The sequence below is a fragment of the Excalfactoria chinensis genome, chromosome 5 (genome assembly GCF_039878825.1).
Source record: "Excalfactoria chinensis isolate bCotChi1 chromosome 5, bCotChi1.hap2, whole genome shotgun sequence".
NCBI classification, from domain to species: domain Eukaryota; kingdom Metazoa; phylum Chordata; class Aves; order Galliformes; family Phasianidae; genus Excalfactoria; species Excalfactoria chinensis.
In genome coordinates, this window is record NC_092829.1 from 10,774,650 (window position 1) to 10,800,454 (window position 25,805).

General features: G+C 41.6%; 1 protein-coding gene across 1 annotated transcript; it reads right to left on the bottom strand.

Moving 5' to 3' along the window:
• Positions 1-953: 953 nt before the first annotated feature.
• On the bottom strand, positions 954-24,860 carry YY1 (YY1 transcription factor). Its single transcript, XM_072338349.1, has 5 exons — positions 23,862-24,860; positions 15,871-16,033; positions 6,336-6,396; positions 3,820-3,978; positions 954-2,653 (listed from the first exon to the last, which is right to left on the bottom strand). The coding sequence occupies exons 1-5, from the start codon at positions 24,556-24,558 to the stop codon at positions 2,471-2,473; spliced, it is 1,263 nt and encodes a 420-aa protein (XP_072194450.1). The 5' UTR covers positions 24,559-24,860; the 3' UTR covers positions 954-2,470.
• Positions 24,861-25,805: the final 945 nt, after the last annotated feature.

Genomic DNA, 25,805 nt, shown 5'->3' on the forward strand with positions numbered 1-25,805 from the left:
GATAGTTTGCGGAGTCCACTTTGTTGTTATTCTCAAAACTTGTAATTTCACTGAAAATGCATAGGGAGAGCTCTGGAATCAACTATTCCTGCAGTTTTAAGAACACAATGTGCCAATTAAACTATAATGCATAAATAACTTACTGCTTATTGTAATTATTTATTCAATCCCAGTATGAATTTCACTAGTTAACAAAGAAAGATCTTTCATGTTTCTAAATGTTGCTCCTCAGATTCAGGGATGTCCTGAATGCTTAACAATTTGAGGCTTAGATGAGATGCTCCCTTACACAGATGCAATAGAACTACAGACAACACAAGTTTCAGTTTCCAGCACAGCTTTAAAACAAGATTAAATGTAACTCAGTGGCAAACACATGTTCAAGGATAAGGAACAGACACCATCAAGCCATCCCTTTAGTTTGCAACTCAATATAACTGGTACCACTTTATGACACAGAGTTTCGTGCAAGACTGAAACCACATATACTATTAAAAAAAAAAGGTCAATTAGAACTAGACTGAACTCATTTTATTTCCTTCCAAAAAGGACAGACACTAATTTAACTGGACACAGAATTTAACTGCAACTATACAAATTTAAGAATATTATCCTGCTCAATAACTGCTTTTAAAAATATATATATACTGCCAAAGTTCTAGTGCATTGCTTATAATTGAATAGCCCACCTCTCTTCCAACCCCTAATAACCTCAGACTGGATTCATAGAGTTCAAATTAACTTAAGTACAGATGGCAATTTTCTTGCTTTTCAGTGTAGTTTTGTATTTGTATTATCATTGTTTTCTCCCCAGTCTACTGGTCTCAAAAGTAAGACTTACTTACTGTGTCAGCCATGAAGTTTGACAAACCTTGTAGGAAACAAATTCAGAAAAAAAATAACAGTTTTTAGTATAAAATACATGCCACATCCCTCTAAAAAATACTACTTATCAATTTATGTGCACTCATGTTTATTAGTCAGTCACATTTTTACTATATTATCTGCATATTTCTTATTTTGAACACTTGAACAAACAAGAAGTAACCACTTTTAGCCAGACCTTCCAAAATCCATGAAGTTCTTTGAGAACTATGAGTGGCTGTTCTAAAGTAAAAGGCATCCAAGGGGGTTCCAAGAAATATTCAGTCAAACAAGACAGCCGAAAGAAGATGACAGCTTTCCTTTTCCTGCTGTGACCAAGCCCCACAGTTCTCCCATGTCCTATTGTATTTAAACCATCAAGATTCCTCTCCTACAATTAAGCACAGTGCCCACATTTAGCTATTTACCGTATTGCTTCACCCACTTGCTTTCCAGGCATACTGAAATCTCACTATACTGACGAGTTTCCAAATCCACCATTCCAGTTAATGGAAGTCTAGGTCACACAAAAACAGAACTGTAGTCATCAATTATATTTATGCATACCACCTGATGTGGCATTACGGAATTTCATCACAAATCATTGTAATTGAATGCAAAGTAAGGAAACTTGAGTTTATTTAGCTTCCAATATCGGGAAGATCAAGAGGAACTAGGATTGCTCTGGACAAAAGAAAATAGACTGTGCTTACAGATCATTTTCTGCCATATTCTTTCTTTAGGATGACTGTTTTATTGTTGCCCTTTCTATTACATGGGATGTACATATTATCAGGTGTTAATAAAAGGTCAGTGCCTGTACAATACATTCTACAACTGAGCACCACTTTCCGTAACTGAACAGGCAAAGAAATTACACTGAACACCAGCATCTGGCAGTATTTCTCCAAAAAAAGTGACTAAAATGGGTTTAAATTGATTAACACTATTAAATCACATCTAATATTTGATACTACATGATCTCATTACAGCTATACGATACAATTATACAAAATGTGTTAACATCAAAGAATACAACCAAAATTAAGATAGCAAACAAAACCTATATAACTTTTTTTCTTTACAGGAAAATACTTTTGAAGTATGCATGTAACTGCCCATTCTTTTAAAGAAAATCTACCGCAAGCAAGTTATCAACCTCCAGGAAATCACACATAGCATTACTACGCATATCCCCAAAAAGTGTACAATATGCACACTTGGAATACAAAATTAAAAAAATCGTAAGCAACAGGTGAGCTTCATATTTATAAGAATGTGAAAAGTAGTCCCATTTTAGCACTGTTGTATAAAGAATCGTCTTTTTTGATGCAAGTTCACGAACCGACCCCTCTGGTCAGGGTCACACTTTACAAAACACCGTGTTCTTGAAACGGGATTACAGAGCAAGGTAGAGCATCTCAGCAATGTCACCTGAAAGTTTTTTGCTTTTTATTTACTACTTATCAAAACATGTCCTTTAGGTTTGTAGGGTTCTTTTTTTTAAAATTCTTTCCTAGAAACAATATACAAAGGGGAAGCGTATTTATTTTCAATTCATTCTCCTGTAAGATGGTTTTGAGTTCAAGAACTTTTCCTCCAACCTTCACTGGTTGTTTTTGGCCTTAGCATGTGTTAAAATGTGAGATTTCAGGTTAGTTGATTGCGCAAACTTCTTATTGCAGCCATCAAATGGGCAAACATAGGGCCTGTCGCCAGTATGAATTCGCACATGTGTGCGTAAATTGAAGTCCAGTGAAAAACGCTTTCCACATCCTTCAAATGTACACTGTTGAAAGGAAAACACACATTCCATTAGCTAAGAAAAGTAGCACTTGCCTTAATCACAGAGTAGAAAAACATTCTAACACTGAACATGCATAACAACAGATGTTGAGGTTTATTATAAGCACATCTTTAGGCATCACCATTAATTGTATTTAAAAAAATAATGTGAATATTTCTGGTTGTTTTGTACACCAGTTTATAAAGAGGAAAGAAACTCCTTGCAAGGGAATGCTTTCACTAGAACACAAGAACCCCACCACTCTGCAGCTCAAACAATATTTTGCTAAGCTGTACTAGAAAACAGAAACAGTCCCACAGCAGAATTTCCTTTTTTTCATAAAAAGCTGCACAGATTTGCTTGCTTTACAAACTTTACTTTCAAGATGAGCTCAGAATGCAAAGAGTAGCATGTTTTGCAGCAAATACTAACAAGGAAACACAAAGCAGCTCAAACACATGCACATAACTGAATGCCGCAAATCAAATCTCTGAAATGATTTATTTCTCCAATGTAAAGAAATAACCAAAAATACATATCTCAAGTGCATAGGAGTGAATCAGTGTGCTCAAGACTACGAATACCTGAGAAGACTATTTATGTGAATAAGATCATATGAAGAAGGCTGGGGACCTCTGGTGGCAAAAGCTCACATGATTTGATATGAATGGAAGAACACACAGTTAACTGCCATAATTTGAAAACTGATTGATACCTACTACTATAAATCAGTATCGTAAGACAACTGAGCAAAGAACCCTGAGAGACAGGGCCAGGTTGGCTACAGGACTATCACAGCACTCCTCAGATGGAGGAAGAATACATTTTCTTCATGTGGTAGTAACTGAAAACTTCCTTTTTAAAGTGGGTATATGTATATATACACACACACACACACATATATATATATATGTATATGTAACTTTACATTTTTTATAGAAGATATCTTTTGTGTACAAACAACTCATTAACTGCTATTAATGGACACAGAAGTAGACAAAGGATAGCCTAAGAAGTCACCCAGTTTTAAAGATCATCATCCAGCGCTTCATCTGGTCATTGAAAAACAAGCAAAAACACACTGTCCCCAAAGTGATACAGAAGCCATATTAAGAGTTACACTCTATTCACATTCTAACAAATAAGTTGTAGTCTGAAGTTTACAATACCTGAAAGGGTTTCTCTCCAGTATGAACTAGTTGGTGTCGCTTTAGTTTCGAGCTCTCCACAAAGGCCTTTCCACATTCTGCACATACATGTACTCGAGGGCCATGAGTGTGCAGATGCTTCCTCATAGCAGAGTTGTCCCTGAACATCTTTGTGCAGCCCTTAAAAATAACAGTGAAACTCAATCAGCCTGTAAGCTAGTACTTACAATGGTTTTATCTGCTTCAATAAAAGCATTTAACATGCTTTCATACTCTGAATCTTTCTCCTAAGATGGCCATGAGAAGGAGACCCCTATCAATTATTAAGAAAAAAAAAAAAACAAAAAAACACAACAACTATGCAATGAAAGCTAACATTTGTAAAGCTAAACAAGCAAAAAAACTCTCTTCTCACTTAGAGTTATGAACCATGTGCACTCAAATAAATAATAGGACAGTTTTATGGAAAAGATGCAGCTCTGGTAGAAGCTAATGAATGAACTAAACAAAAGCACATACACTTTCAAGGAAAATAAAAACAAAACATCAAAACATTAGATAGAATGATAGTTCATGGCTATCTATGGTATATCCTTTAACATGCTGTGTACTGTGCATACTGACTACTAGAAAACTCCAGTAAGTGATATATTCTGTAATAACGTATCACAGGCTACTCTCTAGCACCAATCTCCATCTGCACTGCTACCTCTCCCAGCTTTTCATCCGTTTCCTTCTCTGCCTTTCTCACTCCTGGGAAGAGATAAGAGTGTTTCCAGCACATAATGGCTTACAAATACCACCTAGTGCACACTTAAAGAAGAAAACCAAACACTATCACTTTGGGATAAAAAGACAACAATTGATTAAACAGCTTAAACCCACAGTGATACTGGGAAACTAAATGAGGTTGAAGACTTTGTGAGTTACTGTCAACTCAATCTGAAAGGAGAAGATACTCCAACTCAGATATGGTATCAGAGGCTCTTAGTCTGGGATACACACTGCATTGATACAGGACTACCTCTTTTGATTGCAGACTACGCTTAGGCTAGCAGTGGCCTGGTACTCTCTTTATTCAACCTTTCTTTCAATAGAAACCTATAATACGCTTTAGAAATATATTTCCTGCATTACACTAAATTCCTTTAACCACTTTACACTCTATGGGTACTCCAAATGATACTCTTTTTATGTAAAAGTAGGCTACCAGCATGGCTAAATTATGAGTCACACAGTTCAACAACAGAACCTAAAGAAAAAATCAACAACTAGTATCCTATTCTACAGGCTTTCTCCATGGAAACTATTTATTCAAATCTAATAACCACATTTAAACATGCCTTTTTCTTAATACAAACAGGAAATTAATCCTTTCAAGAAAAGTTCTCTCTTCAGGTACTAGAATTCAGCTAATTTAAGAAGTACTTCAGCAAAATAAAGGCACCATGAACTTGTTTGCATTTATTTTGAAGTTTCCTCTGACAGGAACAATTACATCTTTTATAGTATTTTTCTTTTTTAAACTGAAATCAAATATACAACACTAGAAAATACAGGAGGTGGAAGGATATTCCTTTTTCCCTTTTTAGATGAAGTTGAAGCTATGAAAAAGTAAACAGAAAATGAAGGCATCGTTTCTCACTACTGTACAGAATAAATGTTCTAGCATCTCCACGCACTGAACTGCAGTAAAAACATGACATATGAAGAATGTAAAGAACTGGAAATCAACAGAAGCACAAAGAGGAGTCCAGAACTAAGTGACAACTTCTTTCACTACAACTGTCAGGAAGAAGCCTTCTATTCATACTCTCTAATATGCACTACTAACTATCTCCCCTGATTATTTGCTCAGGCTCGCACTATCTAGATCAGAAGTCAGCAAGATTGTTTTTCTCTTTTTTCATTACAAGATAATCTGGCTAACAGAAGCTCTACAGAAGCCGGGTAATGCAGTAATGATAAAACTACCGATTTCAGTGACTACAGAATTTGTTCAAGACTGTGCCTTCCCCACTATCAGTAGATCAGAATTGTTATCTCCAAACCCCTCTCTCAAAATGATGCATCCCCCAGCTCTGTGGAATGTAATTCCAGTCTTCCAATAATGCTAACTTTGGCATTTGCACCACAGATTGCTGATTCCCGATCTAGACTCCCAAATCTGTCATAGCTTCCAAGCAGATGATATATAGATCTTAGGAACGTACTTTGAACAGCTTTCAGAACATTCTTTCAAGTATGTATTCTTGGGTGGCGGGAAATCACAACAGTAAAACCAGCATGTTAGGGACTGTGCATCATGGTTACCAGAAGATTAGGGATGCACTAACCTTAAGACAAGAATTGGGAATAATACATTATTCAGTTGAAGGTTTTTAAGGAAGCTTCTAAAGAGTGATAAGTTAAATACAGTTAGCAAAGTATATAATCTATTTACAGCAAGACATTTTATTTATTGTCAAGAGAATATCAATACAAAATTCGGATCTACAAACTGCTACCTTCTCAGAAGCTGAGAAAACTTGACTTACTTTGTGAGGACAAGCTATCGTACGTGGAGCATCATCTTCCTTAATTTTTCTTGGCTTCATTCTTAAAAAGAAAGAAAGAAAAAAAAACCCATTATTAGAAAGACACTGGTAGGCAGCTCTTCTCCAATAACTGCCTTCATAATGTACACACTTGATAGTATCATGTGAACCATTAATACTCAGTTTAATGTCTTTAGAAGCCTTACAATAACACTAAAGCATATTGTGATATTTGGAAAATTCAGCTTTTTTAACAGGACCTCTGAAACAGAGAATAAAATACTTAACACTACATTCCTTGTCCTCTGAACATGTGAAAAGAGGATTTTCCTGATTTACATGAATTGCAATTGACACTTTGTTTGAAAATCTTGTTTTTCTTGTGCCTGTGTGGCTTATTTATCTTTGCTTCTCCACCTTGCACCAGGACATTAAGGACAGGATAATTTCAACAGATTTTAGAATCCAAGAATGGCTCGGACTGGAAGGAACCTTAAAGATCACAGACTTTCAACCTCCTGCTATGGGCAGAGACATCTCCCTTTAGGCCTAAGTTGCCCAAAGCCAATCATCCGATCTGGCTCTGAACACCTCCAAGGATGGAGCATCCACAGTTTTTCTGTGGTACCTGTTCCAGTGCTTCACCACCTCATAAGGCATAATTTCTTCTTTATACCTAATCCAGAACTTATTCTCTTTAAGTTTAACACCATTATCCTTTGTTCCATCACTACACGTCCTTGTAGAAAAAGTCCCTCTCCAGCTTTCTTTCAGACCCCCCTTTGGTACCAGGAGGCGGTCTAAGGTCTCTTCTCCAAAATGAATGCTTCTTTGTCTTCACAGAAGAGGTGCTTCAGCAGTCTGATTATCCTCATGGCCTCTTCTGGACTTGTTCCAACAGATCCATGTCCTTCTTGTGCTGAGGGTCCCAGAGTACTCTAAGGCAGTGTCTCATGAGACTGGAGGAGAATCACCTCCCTCAACCTGCCTGTCACGCTAGTAGTTCCACCACACGATACAGAAGCACCACAGAAGCAGGGAAGGCAGGCAAGTTGTGGAACTTGCACAATGTAGACATCTGTTATGACCACAGAAACTGTAAGTGATATTTCTTGAAGTTATTGTATACATGGATTCCACTCTTGAAAACTGACAAGCAATCAATTTTGGCTACTGATAGGGGTATTCACCATTACATTGCAGATACCAGCAGCTGCCAGTGACCATACTGGAAACCAGTAAATGAACACTTGCATAGAAACTCAGTGTTTCAAATGCAGACATAACACTCCCTAACATTCTAACAGCAACATTACAACAGTCTTGTTCCAACAGTTAGCTGAGAGTACAAAAAGAGATAAGCAGAGGAGTCCACTGGTATCTAAGATAGTTCTAAGCCATAGGAGGGCAGACCCTGAAAACAGACATGGAATAATGGACTTTTGAGGAGAGACCAAAAAGGAACATGCATTTTAACGTACATTCTTAAACACTTGATCTGAAGCTGGATAAAATGCAACTTCTAAATGTTCAAAACTATTCTGAATATATGCAGGGAAAATATGTTAAAAGTTCTTCATTTCAACTATGTGAAACATAGAAAGAAACATTTGTTTCTTTGAAGGTAAACTCCAGGGTTGACACTGTCACATTCCTTGAAGAAGCACTAAAATCTACAGTTTCACTTGCCTCATTCATGCGGACAAACAGGAGAAGACAAGAATGGAAGTCATTCTGAGGCTGAATTAAGGCCTAACAAGTGAAAAACATTGCTGTAAATTCTTGAAGACTAGATTCAGTAAAAACTCCTTAGAACTACCAACAGAGTCTCCTATGGTTCCGTGGGCAAGAGAAATAGAATCATAGAATACTCCAAGGATCATCAAGTTCCAATGCCCCTATGCAGAGACCCCCTTCAACAGTTCCATATCTTTCCTGTTCTGGAGGCCCCAGACCTGGATGCAGTATTCCAGATGGGGCCTCATGAGGGCAGAGTAGAGAAGGACACAATCACCTCCCTGTCCCTATTGGCCACCCCTCTTCTGATGGAACCCACAGTGTCACTAGCCTTGCAAACTGCAAGAGCACACTGCTGATTCATGTCCAGTTTTTCACCCACCAGGTCCTTCTCTGCAGGGCTACTCTCAAGGAGTTCTTGTTCTTCCTCTACATGTATCTGGGATTACTCTGACCTCAGTGTAAAACCTTTTCTACACTGAACTTCAATAGATCCACATGGGCCCACTTTTAAGTATAATCCAACTCCTCTCCATCTGCAGACATAGCATAGTTCAAGTGAACTGCTGAAAGCACTTAATAGTGATTTCTTTGACAGAGTACAAATAAATAAATAAATAAATAAATTTTTAAAACCCCATTACCCTTGGATTTAGTGGCTACCATTTGTTTCTTTCTCTGAGAGGAGAAGACACTCCTACTAGCTCAGCATCTGCAGACTACACTGAATATGTACAATGCTAACCAAAGAACACTGTAGCCTCCTGAAAGGGTAAAGAACATGAGAATTGTGGATTCAACAATCTTCTAGAAAATGGTTGTGAACTATTTGTATTGACAAAGCTTTTCTTGTGCCACTGCCAGCACCATCAATCTGGAACACAGCAAGTTATTTTTGTTCCTGCAGGCCATTCTCTTTATTATCTTAACCTTCCTGGTAACTTTTCCTGAGATTACAGACTAGCTGAGATAATGTTATGATGATATTTAATGTATATGACCCAACTGGCATACAGAATGGCGGTGCTGAGTTTAGTTTAATATAAGTTCTGAACACTTAAAATCCATGTAATACCATGTAACTATGGTACAGGCATTAAGACTACAGGAAAAAAAACAATGAACCACACACGGTACCTATATGGAAAGCTCTTAACTATCCTTTGTATAGCATGCTCCTTATTGTGTCTCAATGTATTTTACAGAAGGAGAAAGCACTGAAATGCACATCTGCAATACCAAGACAGGCAAACAAGAAATATACTGACAACATGTGATGTGAAAGAACAGCATCATGTTGTAATACCAACAGACATCCTAACTGGACAATGCTGGTCCCATGAATACCTGTTTTAACATTATCAGTGTGTTAGATGTTGGCTCAGTGATTTCCCTGACCCCAAAAACCAAAATACTCAAAAGCCCACGATGGCCACGATATCATCAGAAACAGTAAAAACACCACCATTCTGAGTTCATAATAGACCTTTTGTAAAAGAGACTAAATAAACTGGAATCACTAAAAAGAGATGTTAACAGCTTTAATAGGCAATTCTCACACTACTCATACTTGGTATAAGATACCCCTGATCATCGTTCAGTGGAATCTATGTGGACAGCAACTTAAAGAAGAATTGAAAGACATTTCAAATGTCTTAGAAAAAAGCTTTTGGTCTTACTTTAAACAAACTAACTTTCTGCAAAAGGAGACCATGCTAGAACCTGGTTTGTTGACCTTAATTACACTGCTGCAGGTAGCTCTTGCTGGTGGTTAGATATTTGGATTCCACCCATTAAAGCATCTCTACCAGCTCCATCCAAGTTTTCTTAGCCTGAAATATTAATCAAAAACAGAACTCTAATATACACCACTATTTAAAACAACTGTAAACACACACATTAATACCTGAGTGGAACTACCAGAACAGCTGCCTTTGCTGAAAGTCAATTTAAATGGCAGGACCAGAATTCTCACTTCTGCTGCAAGTTTCCACTAGAAGTGAACCTTTTGGATGATGGTACTGGGACAGTGCAATTAAAGACTATACCTCTTAAATTGTACTTAAAGCATCACACTGGGGAAGGGAGGACAGGGGTGCGACAAAATAAGAGAAGAGGTTACAAATGTAAGCAACCTAATAACTGCACGGAATGAGGTCCATGAAAGTACTCTCTTACCCATGCAGCAAATTGCATGAATTTGCAGGTATTGAACCACCCAACCCCTCAAAATGAAGAATGTTACTCTGTCACTACAATACCAGAATGTAACAGCTAACTACTTCCTTTCACCCACCCAGTGAACCTGAAAAGACTTTCAATCTCCACAATCATGAAGATGGATACAATTGTTACCTTAAAGCACAAACCAAAAACTAACAGCATACAACTCCTGTTCCAGCATCTCCCTTTTATGCTTGTTAAACCTACTTTCCTCACATTCTTTTTTCTCTTTCTGTGCATAAACCTCAACAGCATTGCTCCCTCAGGCAACTTCTACTCTTCCCAGAGGTCTCTGGTGACCAGCAGTGATAATTCACCTCTACAGATGACTGAGTCTCCATTAAGAGAACGAGGAAATTATTCTATACCAGTATCGTCACTACCATTTAAGTCAGCACCCTCACTTCATCACAGCCCTTGTACTGCCCTACTGAGGCAGAATTAACAGGTGTCCCTGCCTATCTGTTAGCACTAAAGGATTCTTGAAACTGGCCAGACTGGCTTTCGGATAAATAGTCACAAGAGGAGTGGTACAAGGTGTCCTAGGAATCTATCTACAACCGGAGAACCCACACATTCAGTGTTTTAGTATGCTTTGTCCACAAACAGGTCAAAAAAACTGTTGTAAAATGAAACTGGTCTTGCTGACCCTAAACTTCTGGCAGAAATAATTACTAGTTTTGTTCTGCATAACTGGAACACATCAGTGAGAGAGTGAACCTTGCAGCATTGTACAGAGCAAGAGATTCTCCTCCCCCAGTAAAATAATGTGGGTAATTGTCAGTTTACTGCCCTTTTAAGTTTCTCAGCAAGAACAAAACCAGTACAGAAGTGTATACTTTATAAAGAGGCCTAAGTCATATAAATCTAGGTGGCCAGAATGCTTTGTCACTCTTAAGAAGGGTGTCTGATTTCAAACTCTAAGGCAGCTTCCTCTCCTTTGTTTTCTACCCATTTTGGAAAGTGATCTGAACAGGAAGGGCAGTTCTTATAATGGCTCTCTTTCAGAAAAGGTACTAAGAGGAGCAGAAGATAAAGCCATGGAAAGGATAGTCCCCTTACTGTGCCAATTCCCCAGCTACACCATCTTCTCTTTTTCTTTCTTTGCATTTTATTTGTGTTTGTTCTATTGCCTTTAGACAGTTCAGCTACGTAACCACCAAGGGGGAAAATGAGAGGGGGAAAAAATTAAAACCAGGGATGCTGGTTTTAAGTGGCTTTGGGGGAATTTCAAGACATCTTCCACATTCAGCAACTGAAAATACATCGGCTATTTCTCCAAGCTTTTATGACTTTTTCCACACAGAATTACTTGTAATCTATTCAGACTTGGATGAAACATTTTATTTCACCTTAGGGGAATTTTAGTGTCCCAGACAAAATGCATCAAAAAAGAGAGCAGTAATTACTAGGTTTCATCTCTTTCTTAGCAGAACGTTGACAACTAGTATTTCAAATTCTGACTTGACTGCCAAAGATAAATGCACACATTCTTTTTCACTTTCTTTTTTATTGCTCTTTTGAAGTGTACATAAGACACATAATAGCAATTTTATTTGTCAAATTCCTGAAGTTGCCCAACCAGGTAAAACGCACAGATCTTCTAAGAATAACTGAACACATCTCAATGTTCTGACACAGCTGGGTTATTTGCAGCATTTTCAACAGTTTCAGAATGTATAAAAAACCTTTCCTGGAAGTAGCAGCTCCAGTTAAAGGCCCAGATTCCTGCTACACAACTCAATTACAAATGCATCAGGAGAAAAAGAAGTAAAACAGAACAGCTGCTGAAATGCTTGCTCTGCTATGCCACCTAGCAGCTGTGTCACAGTGGTGCCTCTTCCATAGGCTCAGTTACTGCAATTTGGCGTTCATTTATTTATTTATAAAAAGGCTGCAGTTCTACAGAAGATTCCAAGCATCAAAACACCCACCCACACCCACACTTCAGTACTCACTGAGCTCAGAAGTCCAGACCCCTACCTGAAATCTGTTCATACTACAATTAAATACTAATAAGGCCATAGTTTTGAATTAGAAGGCTGCAAAGCAAGCCTTTAGCTTGTCCAAGCTTTGTCTATTTAAAGTTAACCTCAGACATTTGTTCACATAAATGAAGGCAACCATCTCAGTCAACTTAATCAAAAATAAGCTGCATTGTTATACAGTGAATTGAGCCTCACTTTTAGTATCTTATTTCTACAAACACATAGTACTATTTTTCCAAATATCTTTAAGAAAATCCATCCCAAGGTATCTTGTTTTTGACTACACCAAATTAACTTAGTATTAAATTCTCCGAGTCAGTTTATGCTTCCTTATACGTAGACTATACACAGATGTTTTTCTTTAAATCACTGAACTTAAATGTAATACTTTCAGCAGAGCACATGCTACTTTCTGAGTTTTGAATTCATGCGCTGCCCAAAGTTCTCACAATACATCTGAGAATTTCATAATTACACATCTTCAAGAAATCCTTCAAGCAACGTTTGAAACTTTCAAAGAACTTCGCATTAAATAAGCAAATCCTTTTAGAAGTAAAAATACACTGTACTCCTAGTACCTCCAAAGCCAATTCCCATACAAGAACTAAGCTTTTTCTTCCAGTTTTGCTGTGCAAGAAGGTTTCTAGTGATGGCTGCATGTGGTATTCAGGTAACTATGACAATTACTAGTAGAAAAATGATTTGCAGATATTAGAGCTTGAATACATGCTATTAGCTAAAATGGGTCCTTTCAACATACTTCACTCCCTGAGAGGGTCAACACCAAAACAAACAGTGTTCTAATATACCCATGTCATCAGTTTCAGCTATACACAATCACTTCAGACCTAATGTACAAAGGTGTTGGGTTGTTCTTTTCATGTTTCTTTCTTAAAACAGGAGTAGAAAATTGGAGTCATTGATTCTGACCAACAAATCAAAGGTTTTCCAAAAACATTGCATGCCTGAGGTTTTTACACATCTAGAATTAAGCTATCGCTAATTTGTACAGAATCAGAGCAACTCGTGGATACTGTCAAAGGTTGTACATTCCCAATACCAACGTGTATTTGCCCTGTGACTGAAGTGGATCACATTTCATCTCCTGTACAAAGACATATTAGCAGCAAAAGTATGAGACCATACATAGAAAACTCAATTTTTCTGTTATCTGCTGTAAATTCTAGCTCTAGAATTCCCTAGAACATTCCATCAAGAGAAAGTGGGAATTTTACAGATGCCAGAAAAAGAATTCAAACCTAAAAATGCACTACTTTTTACAATACTAAGGCACATTCAGAAATACCTGACAAAATCTTGTAATTTTAAGACCTAGAAAGCATATCAAATATCAAAACCAATCCAGACAGTAACACTCAGTATTTGCATGGAGAAGACACTATGACAAGATGTTAAACTTCATAACAGAAGACAGCTGTATGTAAGTACCTCAGTGCTTAGCAGAACCAAAGGTTTCAGAACATTCTGAAATACCTGAGAGCACTATTCCACACACATGATTAGCAGATATGTTTAGAATTGGAATACTACATACACTCAAACTAACACTTATATTTTGCTTTCACAGAAAATTATATTCACCCTCCCTGCAAGTCTCAGAGGAAAATCCATTCATTCTGATCATGATTAGCAAACCAAGTAACAACAGCAACAATAGGCAGAACCACACAACATTTCAGATAAAATCTCTTTTTCAGTCCTTAATGACTTCTTTTTAAACATAGCTTGCTCCAGAAGTAATGCCTCCCATTTATTTCCATGGGAAATGGGTACAGAAAGTACAAGAACACAGTTTGATAGAGCAAATTCTCTGCTTTGAATCACTATTTCTCAGTATAGTTACTAGCATTAGCTGTGCATTTTTGCCAACCAGGAACAAAAGCCTGCATGCTGCACTAGTAAAAATCTGCACCAATGGAGGTGACCCATTGTTGCTGCTGCCACTGCTGAAATGCACCACCCATTGCCACACTGTGCTCACACCCACTGCTTGGTCTCCGTAAACCTTCAGCACTGATGAATGATAGTGGGTGCCATTTTTTTCTCACAGGGAGAAATTCAATGACAAACATTTACTTCATACATATTTCCACATCAGGTGCCATTTTGTCAGGCTATTGCACAGAAACACAATGTAATGGAATACTAGTGGGAAAGTTTCGATTCTATTGCCATACCACCAACATCTGACTCTGGCACTGTGAGCCAGCATAACAAAATAGGAGGCATTACTTTTCGAGCAGCCCCATTTTCAGATTAGACAGTTTTGCAGCGTTCGCTCCCTGCTTCTTTCTAGGAGCTTTCAATATCCACAGTTCAATGGCTTAATTACAACAACTGAAAATAGAGTATGTGCCAGAGGTCCTCCACTGCATACACAGTGAAAACTAATAGAAGCAGCTTGAAAAAAGCAGCAAGATCAAACAGGGAACAACAGCAGACAAACCTTGCTGAGCGTCAAGATCCAACTAAGCAAGCTTCCCAATCAAAAGTTGTGCCAATAGCCCTTGTAACCTAGCAAATAACTGAAAAACTCAGTGCTCAGTGGCATTCCAAAAAAGAATCACTTTTCTTCCTGCACCAGCTGAGTCAGGAAGCAAGAGTAACAAAATCTGACCATCCACCTGCCTTAGGTGATACAGCTTTGCAACACAGCTCTGCAGAATGTCCAGCTAATAACAAAACGAAAATAAGCATAGTTTCATGCTTTTAACATTAGAAAAAACGATCACAGCAGCTCCAGGAAGTGAGCTGCTAAGCTTAAATTTTCAGAGACAGAGTATTAACGTTGTGTATGCACTGTACAAAGCAGTGAGCCTTCGGTAATTACAAGCACATGCACACAAAGAAGGCAACCCTAATGTTGCAACAGGACTTTTCCCCAGTAACCTCACGATTGCCCTCTGGTGGCTACAGGCTGCCCAAGCACTCCAAACCACACCAAGAGCTTGTCAATGCTACTCGTTGTAACAGCACTCGGGTGCCTTCACAAAATCTATCGGAAAATAAGTTATCTAGTAACTCAGGTCAACGGATTGCATATGTAAATGAGTAAAAATTTTGTTTCACTAGGGGAAAATACAAGCAGTACAGTTAACAAGTGCAAAACTGCAAGAATCAGTGGCACTTGAAAGCACAAGACACATCATTCCATTAAAAAACTATGTCTAAAACACAGCTTAAAGGGGGAGAAGGAAATTGAAAAGAACAGTAAGTGGTTTTACACACTATTTCAGCCTAGCTTTCTTATTCTGAACAATCCAAATGCTGCATCACATTTATTTGGTCCTTTGTCACCAAAGAAACTAAGACTACTCACATGAAAGATGCAGACTATAAATGCATTTTGGCCTTGCCTGACTAAATAAGAAATCACCCAATGAATATAGAACCCAGTTATTTTAATACGTAACTCACTGCTCTGTTCTGAATTTAGTTCCTTGGCTTAGAAGATGATTACACAGAATAGGTCATATTAAATTTATCATTTATACTGCCTAACAGATTCTCGATTAAACCACTGGAAAGAAAACAATTTTAGTTTGAAAATCCTTCTTCCTACTTACCTAGCAAACTCAGCCAGCTGCTTAGGGTCCGAGAGGTCAATGCCAGGTATTCCACCAGGAGGAAGCTTCTTTCCTGTCATGTACTCTGAGTAATCTGGAGGAGAATTCTCTCCAATGATCTGCTCTTCCACCACTGTTTCATGGTCGATATCTTTTTTATCATCTGAAACACACAAAATACTGAACTCAATATATGCTAAGATCAATACATTATACTAACTATTAGGCTGCACCTCAATACAAACTCAAAATTGCTGCACACTTTTAAGAACACAGTGCCCTAGTGGATTGCTACACTAAAAAAGAATGAAGATATCCATACACTTAACAATACAAAGAACACTGTGGGTGGGAATAACAGCAGAAGTAGCCTATCTACTTAAACACAGACAAGCGTAGGCTGCATTTTAAAGATAACACACTTTTCCTGAAACAATGTGAAAATATTTAAATTACCTTAATCTCTTGAAAATTAAGCTCTACAATGTTCACTTAGATCTCAACAGCAGCCAGCAACCAAATAAACCTAGCGGAGGAATGGTACTTACCTTAAGAAATTCTGAGTACTGATCTTTAGCTTCAGAAACCACTGACCCTCAACTAAAGAGTCATGGAGGGGCAAGAAACTTCAGCTACTAAGGGCTTCACTCCCTGCTCATAAAATTGTCTCTCCTTAACACTTGCAAATAGGCCTGAAAGAAGCAAAAAGCTCAACAGTGTGACTCTCTCCCCAGGGGGCTTCCTCCTTCAGTGGCAAAGACAGCCTAAGCCCTTACCCCTCTAATGTGTCAACAGCAGATAGGGATCATTCAGACCTTTGATCTACAGGTCAGTTAGAGACGGCTATTTAGCCTGCTCTAGAGCTCCTCCACTGGATTTCTGCTTAAGGACCACAAGGAAATTAGGTTGAAGACCTGCTGTTACTGACAACCCGCATTCAGACTGCAGAATGCGTCAACACAGTTTTCTCTCCCTCTTTGCTTTTTCTAAAAACACAAACCACAGAGATGCACAGAAGGCTGCGAATGGAAACATCCACGAATCTCCTCCTTGCAAAGCTCACATCAGTAGGGCAGAAGAGACAGCATCAATCCCATTTTCCACTCTCAGCTGAGACCACTTCCCAAAACGCACCTATGACAATAGATGTATATATAGCTTTAACTATTCAGCTATGCCTTAACAAACTTGCCACTGCATTACTTCTCCTACTCTGTACGCAGGAAGATTTTGCAAACCACTTAATGTACAGTCTATGTATGACTCGCAAAGGTAAATTCTTTGTAAAAAATCAAATTGTGAATTTACAGAAACATAACGTGGACAAGGACAGAAATATTATTTCTCCAATTAAAAAATAAATAAGAAGAAATCATCAAACAAGGAACAAATCAGGCAAAGTAGGTTTTTTTGAGGGTTTTTTTTGTTTGGTTGATTTTTTGACACAAGTACAGGAAATAACATTATTCACTGCTCAGTAACTTAAGTGAGGAAAGAGATAAGTCATAAGCAAATAAAAGAAATATACCATGGAGAAATTTTTATTCAATTTGTAATGGCTGCTTTTAATCTTTGCCACTGAGCTATTTCTAGAAATGTTACTGCTTGTTTGGAGTTTAATCTGATCTACCAGATCAAATAGCAAACAGTTCATGTATACGTTCCATAGTAAAAGAGGGAAATTGACTTCAACATGGCAAAGACAGCAGTGTAAATAAGAAAAAATCTGCAGTATTAAAAATAAATTGATAACTGGGACATTTTCCTTCAGTTTAATCTAGCTTTCTGCTCACCATGTTACCTTTCAGTCTTCATCAGTGCTTTAAAGAAAGTAACTGACTCCACCTCAAGCAAGTATTATAGGCTAAATTTTACAGCTGCAGGAGTTAGAAATTCAACAATAAACCTCTAATTCAGCAACCATTTGTTCTTCTGAACTGTCAGAAGGCTGAGAACAGATACTTAGTGATGCCTACACACACATAAAGGCATTATCAAGTTCAAAAGAGAACCATTTTTGAAAGCTAACTGCAAAGCCTTCTCCAGGCTGTAAGCAAGAATGGGATCATCTGCCTTCACATCGGCCATTTCCACTGCTACTCAGAACTTCCAGTTTGACCGTTTTATGACATTTGTAACAGAAACAAGTTTTCATTTCCTGCCTTAGATCGGATGCATGAGTCAACTGGGTAATTTATAGACATTCCTTAAGATCTTCTGTCTTTTCCTTGCTTAAAGGCCCTCAGTGCAACTCTGCTTTCTTGTTATTTGGAGGGCCAAGCCAGCCGCCAGTACCTTTCCTTCCAAAAGCCCACCAACAGAAAGCAATTCCACAGCAACGCTTCTACATAGGAAAACTATGAAAATATTACCTCACATGAAAATAAACAAAAGCATAACTATAAATTCTTGACAGTTACATGAAAAATAACCACTCATGTCTTCTTACACCAAAAAAGTGCTCTACAGCAGGATGGACCTGCAGTTTTAAAAACTAAGTCAACAAAAGAAAAGACAAAAACAACACAGCAGCTACCTTGAAGCACGGGCTAATGACCTTCAAGACAGACCTGATTCATACCACAGGTCAACTAAGTTATTAAAAGCAGCAGCTAACTTGAGCACTCTTAAGCATTCAGATCATCCTAGTTACTGACCATCTTATGATGGTCCTTGATACCATCAACTCACTGAAATAAAGAAACCTGTAAGTGCTGGAGGAAGTCTGAATTGCCTTTATCATTGTCCTCTATTCAGAACTTTATCACAGGTTCAGTTGTAATGCCCTACCAACCTTCACTAAGCAACTCAAAGTTTGGAGGCTAAAGTCCAAGCAAACTTTCACTGGGGCTAACAAGTTAACCAATATTCTTATTGCAAATAGGACATGTTGACTGCTTGACATTTTCTGCCTTCAATCAAGCCCCAGTAACAACTATGTCTAAGTGACTTCACCTCTCCTTACCACTTACAAAGCATCAAAAAAACAAACATACAGCATAGAAAGCAAACTCCCCAATTCTAGTTACACCTCTGGAGAAGTGTAGCATAAATAATGCATAGCAATTTCAGAGACCCATGTATAGATAGAGGAGTTATTTAGTTCAGGCTTCAAGGAGAGGCAAATTTCTTTGTGATAAAAAACAATGAGCTTCCTACATGAAGAAATTTCTTACTGAAGGCAGAAAGTTATTCAGTAGTTCTTTACAATATTAAGATGATGAAAAAAAACATATATCCTTCTTGTACCGGTCTGCCCTAACAGCTTTACCAGTAAACTACAGAGGATAAATTACTCCGAAAGTAATGCTTTCTATTTATTTCCATAGAAATGACAATAGCTACAAAGAGAACAAAAACACTGATAGAGCAAATTCTCTGCTACAAAACGCTATATTTCAACGTAGTCACCATCATTAGTTATGCATTTTTGCCTGCGATGAACAAGAGCTGCATTCATAAAAATCTGCAGCAGCAGAGGTGATCCACTGCTTCACAGCTGTTATGACTGTGTCACTGCTAGGAAAAGACTGCCTGCACAGTTCAACTTTTGCTGTTCTTACATGCATTGATTAGACTCCATAAGCATCCAACAACTGTCAATGAACATCAGTGGGTGCCATTATTTCTGCATAGAGGAATTCAATGACACACTTTCGCTTCATACGCACTTGCATGTCAGACTGCCCCTCTGCTGCCGTCACACAGCAACAACATGGAATGGGATGGATATTGGTGGAAAGGTTCAATTTCTACTGCTGCACCACCATCACCTCCTCTGGCATTGTGGACCAACATAATAACATAGGAGGCATTACTTCCGGAGCAGCCCCATACTAAAAGACAACTGCTCAGATGATTATTTTTATCACCCCTGTAATATGAAGTTAAATTAAAACCCTTTTATTTTTAAGATATTAACATATTTCTTTGGTTGGTTGGTTGTTTTAGTATTGTTGTAATTTACTGTGCCTTGTTTTTTTGTGTTTTTTGGTTTGGTTTGGTTTTTAGTGGTCCTGAAGAATCTTCTAGAAACCCAACACGACCTCCCCAAGTTTCCAAATATGGATCAACTACCTGGGCTTTTTGGAAGATCGCAAATCATTTTTAAACCATACATATACTCATCTTAGACTTCCCCACCTAGAAACAGGTTACTACAATGGTTTAACATCTTTGGGCCATGCTGAGGGTGGTTGTGTTACTTTAGCCTTAAGCCTGCAGGCTACCCTATATTATTAACAATGTAAGCCAACACAACCTATTTCAGACTGAAAAGCTTTGACAGTCCATCTTTATTTAGAGGCAGATGTGGTTTCACTAGGATAGTTCTCCCTCAAATCAAACTCCAGCTGTTTGAAATTCCAGCATTTGCTGGAGCCAGAACATCAGTCCCACCTTCCCAAGTGCTCACATATCTCAGAAGCAGCCTTGTAAATGCAATCTCGGAAAGCAATTCACAATAATCTTCCCCTTCTTTTACTATCGTGTACCCAACACCTAGTCACTAAACAGGAAGACTGAAGCTGAAGATGATAAAGGCACAAATACCTTTCCTTTCACAAGTGGTTAACATATCCATTGATATATACCTCTTCAACCATTTCAGAAAATGAAATACTTTTTGTTCAGTATCTGTTTTCACACATGGAAAAAGACCATTCTATTTGGAAGATCTGGAAAGCGAACATAAACTAGAACAAAACATTCCTGTTTCAAACTAAACAGATTAAAGTAATCATGGGTCACAAGTTTGACATTACCATCAATATTAAGGTGGTAGGAGAAGCTATGGTTAAGTCTAAACTGTTGCCAACAATAGTACAGCAACTAGGAATTGACCATATTAACAACAGAAGGACTGAGCAGACCACCTTAATCACCTTGCTATGTATTTCATTCACCATTTCTACTCGTTTCAAAAAGTACTACACTCACTTACAAACAATATACCCTTGGTTACATTTGACACCACGCATGTACAGGCTAACACAGTAGCACCGGAAAACAGTAATTAAGCCACACTGTATTCCCATGCAGCAGTGAGCAAAGTGCCCTTGTTCCCAATACAAATATCCAGGACCAGCAATATAGGACTCATTGTGCTACAGTGATTCACAGCCTCGTTTACTGTTCATCTTTTGATAAACTTTTTTGTTAAATATTCCAACCAGTCAATTAGCTGAGAGCACAAGTCTTAACTATGTCAAAATACAGAGGTCAAGCAGCTAGCTTGCTCAAAACAAAGCACACTGGATTCTGCAGAGAAACCTCAGTAAAACCTTCCTTTGGCAGGTAGGTAGTTTGTTCCAGGGGTTTATTTTCATTCCAGCTTTTCCTCTTTTGGAATTTTTCTGGAATTCATTCCCCCTCAGAAAACACACACTGAAGCAACAGAACTTCAGCATTTAACCATGAGCAACTTCAGATCACTTTTATACCATTCAGCAAGCTGTATTAAAGGTATAAAAGCCTACCAATCAGGCTTAATAAGCTCTGCTCTGAGGTTATTATCAAAGACTTTGAAACTCAAGGCAGGAGGGTGGAAGGTGGGCATACATGGAGGAAAGTCAAGCCTTTTCTTCACATGTGAAATCCATGATATTGCTTTTGGAGAGTTTCTTCCCCATTTGAAGTCAAGTAATAATGGGTATTCTGCATCACGCATATAATTGGGCCAAACATACCAATGCAATTCAATCTCCACTACATTACAAGTGGATATCATTCTGGCTGGGCTTGCATGGTCATGAGCACAAAGAACAAAACCTCTGAAATCGATACGGCTATCCTGATGTAAAAGTTGCGTAAGGAGGAACAGAATCAAGCGCATTGATTATGCACATTATTCATTTCAGTCAAGTAATAAATCAGCACACAGAAGCTCTAAAGAAGCATCCTATCAGGCACTCTGAATTTCAGAGCACAAATGCATGCTGGAAGCTGTCAATTGATCCCAGTGAGGTCCTGCATCCTGCCAGCTCATGAGTCATACAGCCACTTGCATTCAGCTATTTAGATAGCTGAAACCCAATTGTCTGTTTTAATTTCTTTTGTCTTTCTTGCACGGTCAATTCTACAACAGATAACAAGTGACTTTCATTCAGATTCCACTGACACACAGAAGCATATAGAAAACGCTGTTCCGCTGAACTGTACTCAAGAAAGTCTTTACTGAACATTCTCTGTTCATCAAAATGCAGGTAACTTTTATTGGGCTTATTAGGCTGTCAACTAAGTATATGTCAGAAGAACAATACACTGTCAAACTTTTTAATATGGACATTTATTTAACAACAAAATCAAAATCACTATTCTTTAGTATCTTCTCAGACAAGAGAATTAGGTCATTCAATATACTTTTCTTTCAGCGCTCCACTTACTAACAAAACCACTGGTCAACCACAGACAACATAGCCAATGATCATAGCAGACCACCTCAGAAGTTTAACAAGTACCCAATACTCTGCTGGGCTCACTGAATACTAAAAAGAGCAGGAAAAATATGATACACAGAAAAGGTGTCCCATTATTCAAGGACTATGCACCCATTGAGTGTTACAGGAAATGATGTTATTTGGCTGCTTTTTTTCCCCCACCCTCAAATAATGTTAGCACAGAACTTTCCCTGTAACTCTTCTTACAAAAAAAAAAAAAAAAAACAAGAAAGAAAAAAAAAGAAAAAAAAAAAAACCAAAAACCAACCAAACAAAACAAAAAAACAAAAACCAGAAAGCACTAATGTAGCACAAGTAAAATTTCTACTGAGGACAAAAAAATTCCCCCCTATGCATCTTAAAAGAAGGGTGAGGAAACTGAGACAAACAGAATCAATGGGAATGGCTGGCGCATGTCAGGTCCATCCCCAGCCCTGCAGATACCAAGCATGTCCACAAGATTTTCTTGCCTTTGAGAGACACTCCCACAAAAAGCAACTCGGAAACCTCCACTCTCCCTGTGCACGGATCCCTCGTGCCTATTAAAAAGCCCATTTGAATCGTTAGATCCAGCCAAGGAAAAGCTGAGCGGTGTTCCGAGTGTCAGCCTGAATCCGCTCCCAGCTCCGCCAGCACAGCGAGGCCACCACCGGGTCAGCTCCGCTCCTGCCGAGGGGACTCCCCAAGCACCGGTGAACCCCGGTCTCCACCTCGGGGGTGCGTAAGGCCCCAGCCAGGCCATGCTCTCCCGGCGGCAACCCCGGGATCGGGCGGTAAAGCCCCATCCCCGCCCAGCCCTGCTCTTGCCGTCGCCCGGCTCGGAGCTCTCGCAGCCCCCGGGCGCGCTCCCGGACGGTATTTCAGAGGGACGGCCGCCCCGGGGCGAGGCGAGGCGGCAGCGGGAGGCGCTGGGCGGGCGCTTCTCCCCCGCCCCCCTCGCCTAACGGTCACGGGCCGCAGCACACGCCTCATCCGGGGCCGCGGCCACGCTCGGCATTGAAATGCGGCCCAATGGGGCCCCGGGTGCGCGACGGAGGCAGCGCAGGGGCGGGAGGGAAAGCCGGGAAGGCGGCGGCGGCGGCCCGGAGCGAGAGGAAAGAAAGTGCCGGGAGGAGCGGGAGCGGCGAGGCGGGAGGAGAAGCGGCGGCGGGGCGGGGGGAGAGAAGCGAGGAGGCTGGGTGCGCCCCGCACCGTGCGCCCGCCCGCGCGCGCACCCCGCCTCCCCCTGCTGCAGAAACTACGCCATTGCGGCCTAGTCCTGGAGCCGGCGGCGCGCTGCTCCCTCCACCCGCACCCCCTCAGCCGCCGCCATCTTGGCGGCCGCCGCCATCTTTCCTTCCCCCCGTCGGAGCCGGGTAGGAGCAGCGGCAGCGGCAGCGCAGACCCCGCCATCTTTTCGGGGAGCCGCCATACTTGCCCTGGCGATGAACATGGCGGCGCCCATCACACACATCAAAACATGGCCTCCCTTCAAAACAAAACCGTCCGGACCGAGCCGGGCGGCCCCCGGCGCGGCTCAGGGCCCGGGGAGGGAGGGGTCCGGTGCGCACTTACCCGAGGCCCACATGGTGACCGAGAACTCCCCCTCCAGGGTCTTGATCTGCACCTGCTTCTGCTCCCATTTCCTGCCGCCGCCGCCCTCGGCCCCGCCGCCGCCTCCCCCGCTCAGGTAACTCTTCTTGCTGCTCTTCTTGCCGCTGCCGCCCTTCTTCACGCGGCCTCCCCCCCCGGCCGAGGAGGACCCGCCGCCTCCGCTCTTGCTGCCGGCGGCGGCCACGGTGACCAGGGTCTGCTCTATGTACTCGTCCTCTCCGGCGGGGGCCGGCACCGGGATGAGAATCTGGTCCTCGAAGCCGTCGTCGGCCCGCAGCCCGTCCGAGTCGTCACCCCCCACCACCTCCTCGCGGGTCTGCACCAGAATCACCTCCTGGTGGTGGTGGTGCAGGTGGAGCTGCCCCCCGCCGCCTCCGGCCGCGCCGCCGCCCGCCCCGCTGGGGTCTCCGTCCGAGACGAGGGGCTGCAGGGCGATCATGGGCTGGTGGTGGTGGTAGTGGTGCGGCGGGTGGTGCGGGCCGCAGTCCTCGCAGCACTCGTCCTCGTCCTCCTCCTCCTCGTCCTCCTCGCCGCCCACTACGGTGGTCTCGATGGTCTCCACCGGGATGGTCTCCACCTCGATCTCGTGCAGCTCCACGATCTCGGCCGGCATCTCCGAGCCGTCGGTGGCGATGTACAGGGTGTCTCCCGAGGCCATGGCCGGGCGAGGGGGCGGCGGGAGGACAGAGCTCGCTCGGCGGCCGGCGCGGGGGCTCCGCTCCGCTCCCGTCGGCGGATGGTGGGGCTCGGGCTGCTCTCGCGTCCCTTCCTTCTCCTCCTCCTCCCCCTTCCACACAAACACCAGCTCCTCGCAGCCAGCGAGAGGGAGGGAGGCAGCCAGCCGCCAAATCCCGGCTACGCTCCCTCGCGAGACTTCCGCTGCTGCCGCCGAGACGGACCCCAGCCCCGGGAGGCCGCTGCCGCCGGTGCCCGCCCCCCCGCCGCCCAGCGGCCAATCGCGCCGCCCGTCACGCCCGCGGTTCGACGAGGCAGCCGAAGCGGCCTATGGCGGGGCAGCTTCGCTCGGCGGTCCGCCTCCGTTCACCGCCGCGGGCCTATGGAGCTGCGCTGCGACCGCTGAACGCACCTCCAGGTGCGGGGCGACCAATCGGCGAGTGGCGGCGTCAGCTCGTTCCCGCAGCCCCGCCCTCGTTCCTTCGCCCCTCCCAGCGCTGCCGCCCCTCCCGGCCGCTCTCTCCCCGCTCCGCCCTCCGCCCCGCCTCCGTCTCGCACCCCCTGAGGCGCCGCCAGGTGGCGCGCGCAGAGCCCGACCGTTAACGGCCCCGGGCTGCGCATGCGCAGAGGAGCGGCGGAGCGGCTGAGGGAGGCAGCCGGCGGGGCTGGGGTTGGGCGCCGGCTCCTTTTAGCGCCCGACTGCAGGCAGTGAGGGCTCAAGTGCGTTGGTGAATTGAGTTGCTTGAAAAGCAGAGTTCAAAACGAACGGCGCCCCGACTCCAGCGCTCCCCCACATTCCAGGGCGTGGAAATCCCCCTCATAAAACGCGGCAGTGAATCAGCTCTTTGCCCTCACAAAAAGCCCTGCAGGCCCAACACGAGCCATTCCATACGGACAAGGCCACCTCCTGGGCCTCCCCTCAGCTTCCTTCCCTTGTTAACACCTTTCCCTCCCACTGTGTGGGACATAACGCAGCTCGTGGCAAGTGCAGGTTTGCTGCTTTGGTTATTGCCAAGGCTACTGCAGGTCTACATTAATTTGTTTATACCCACTGCACCACTGCTTTGCGTTCTAATCTCCCAAAGCGACACCTTTTAGGAACTAATATAAGATTCACCTTAAAGAAAAGGTTTTACTGCAGTGTGAAGCATTCTACGCGTTAGTCTATTTGACAATTGCTCAAGATGATCTTGGAGGTCTTTTCCAACCTTTATGATGCTATTCCAAGTC

Bases quoted from the DNA above. Each gene is read 5' to 3' on its own strand.
- YY1 (XM_072338349.1), bottom strand. From the start codon at position 24,558: ATGGCCTCGGGAGACACCCTGTACATCGCCACCGACGGCTCGGAGATG. The intron at 16,034-23,861 runs GTAAGTGCGCAC...TGTGTGTTTCAG, and splicing joins GGTCACCATGTGGGCCTCGG to ATGATAAAAAAGATATCGAC. The intron at 3,979-6,335 runs GTAAGTCAAGTT...GTTATTTTTAAG, and splicing joins CGATAGCTTGTCCTCACAAA to GGCTGCACAAAGATGTTCAG.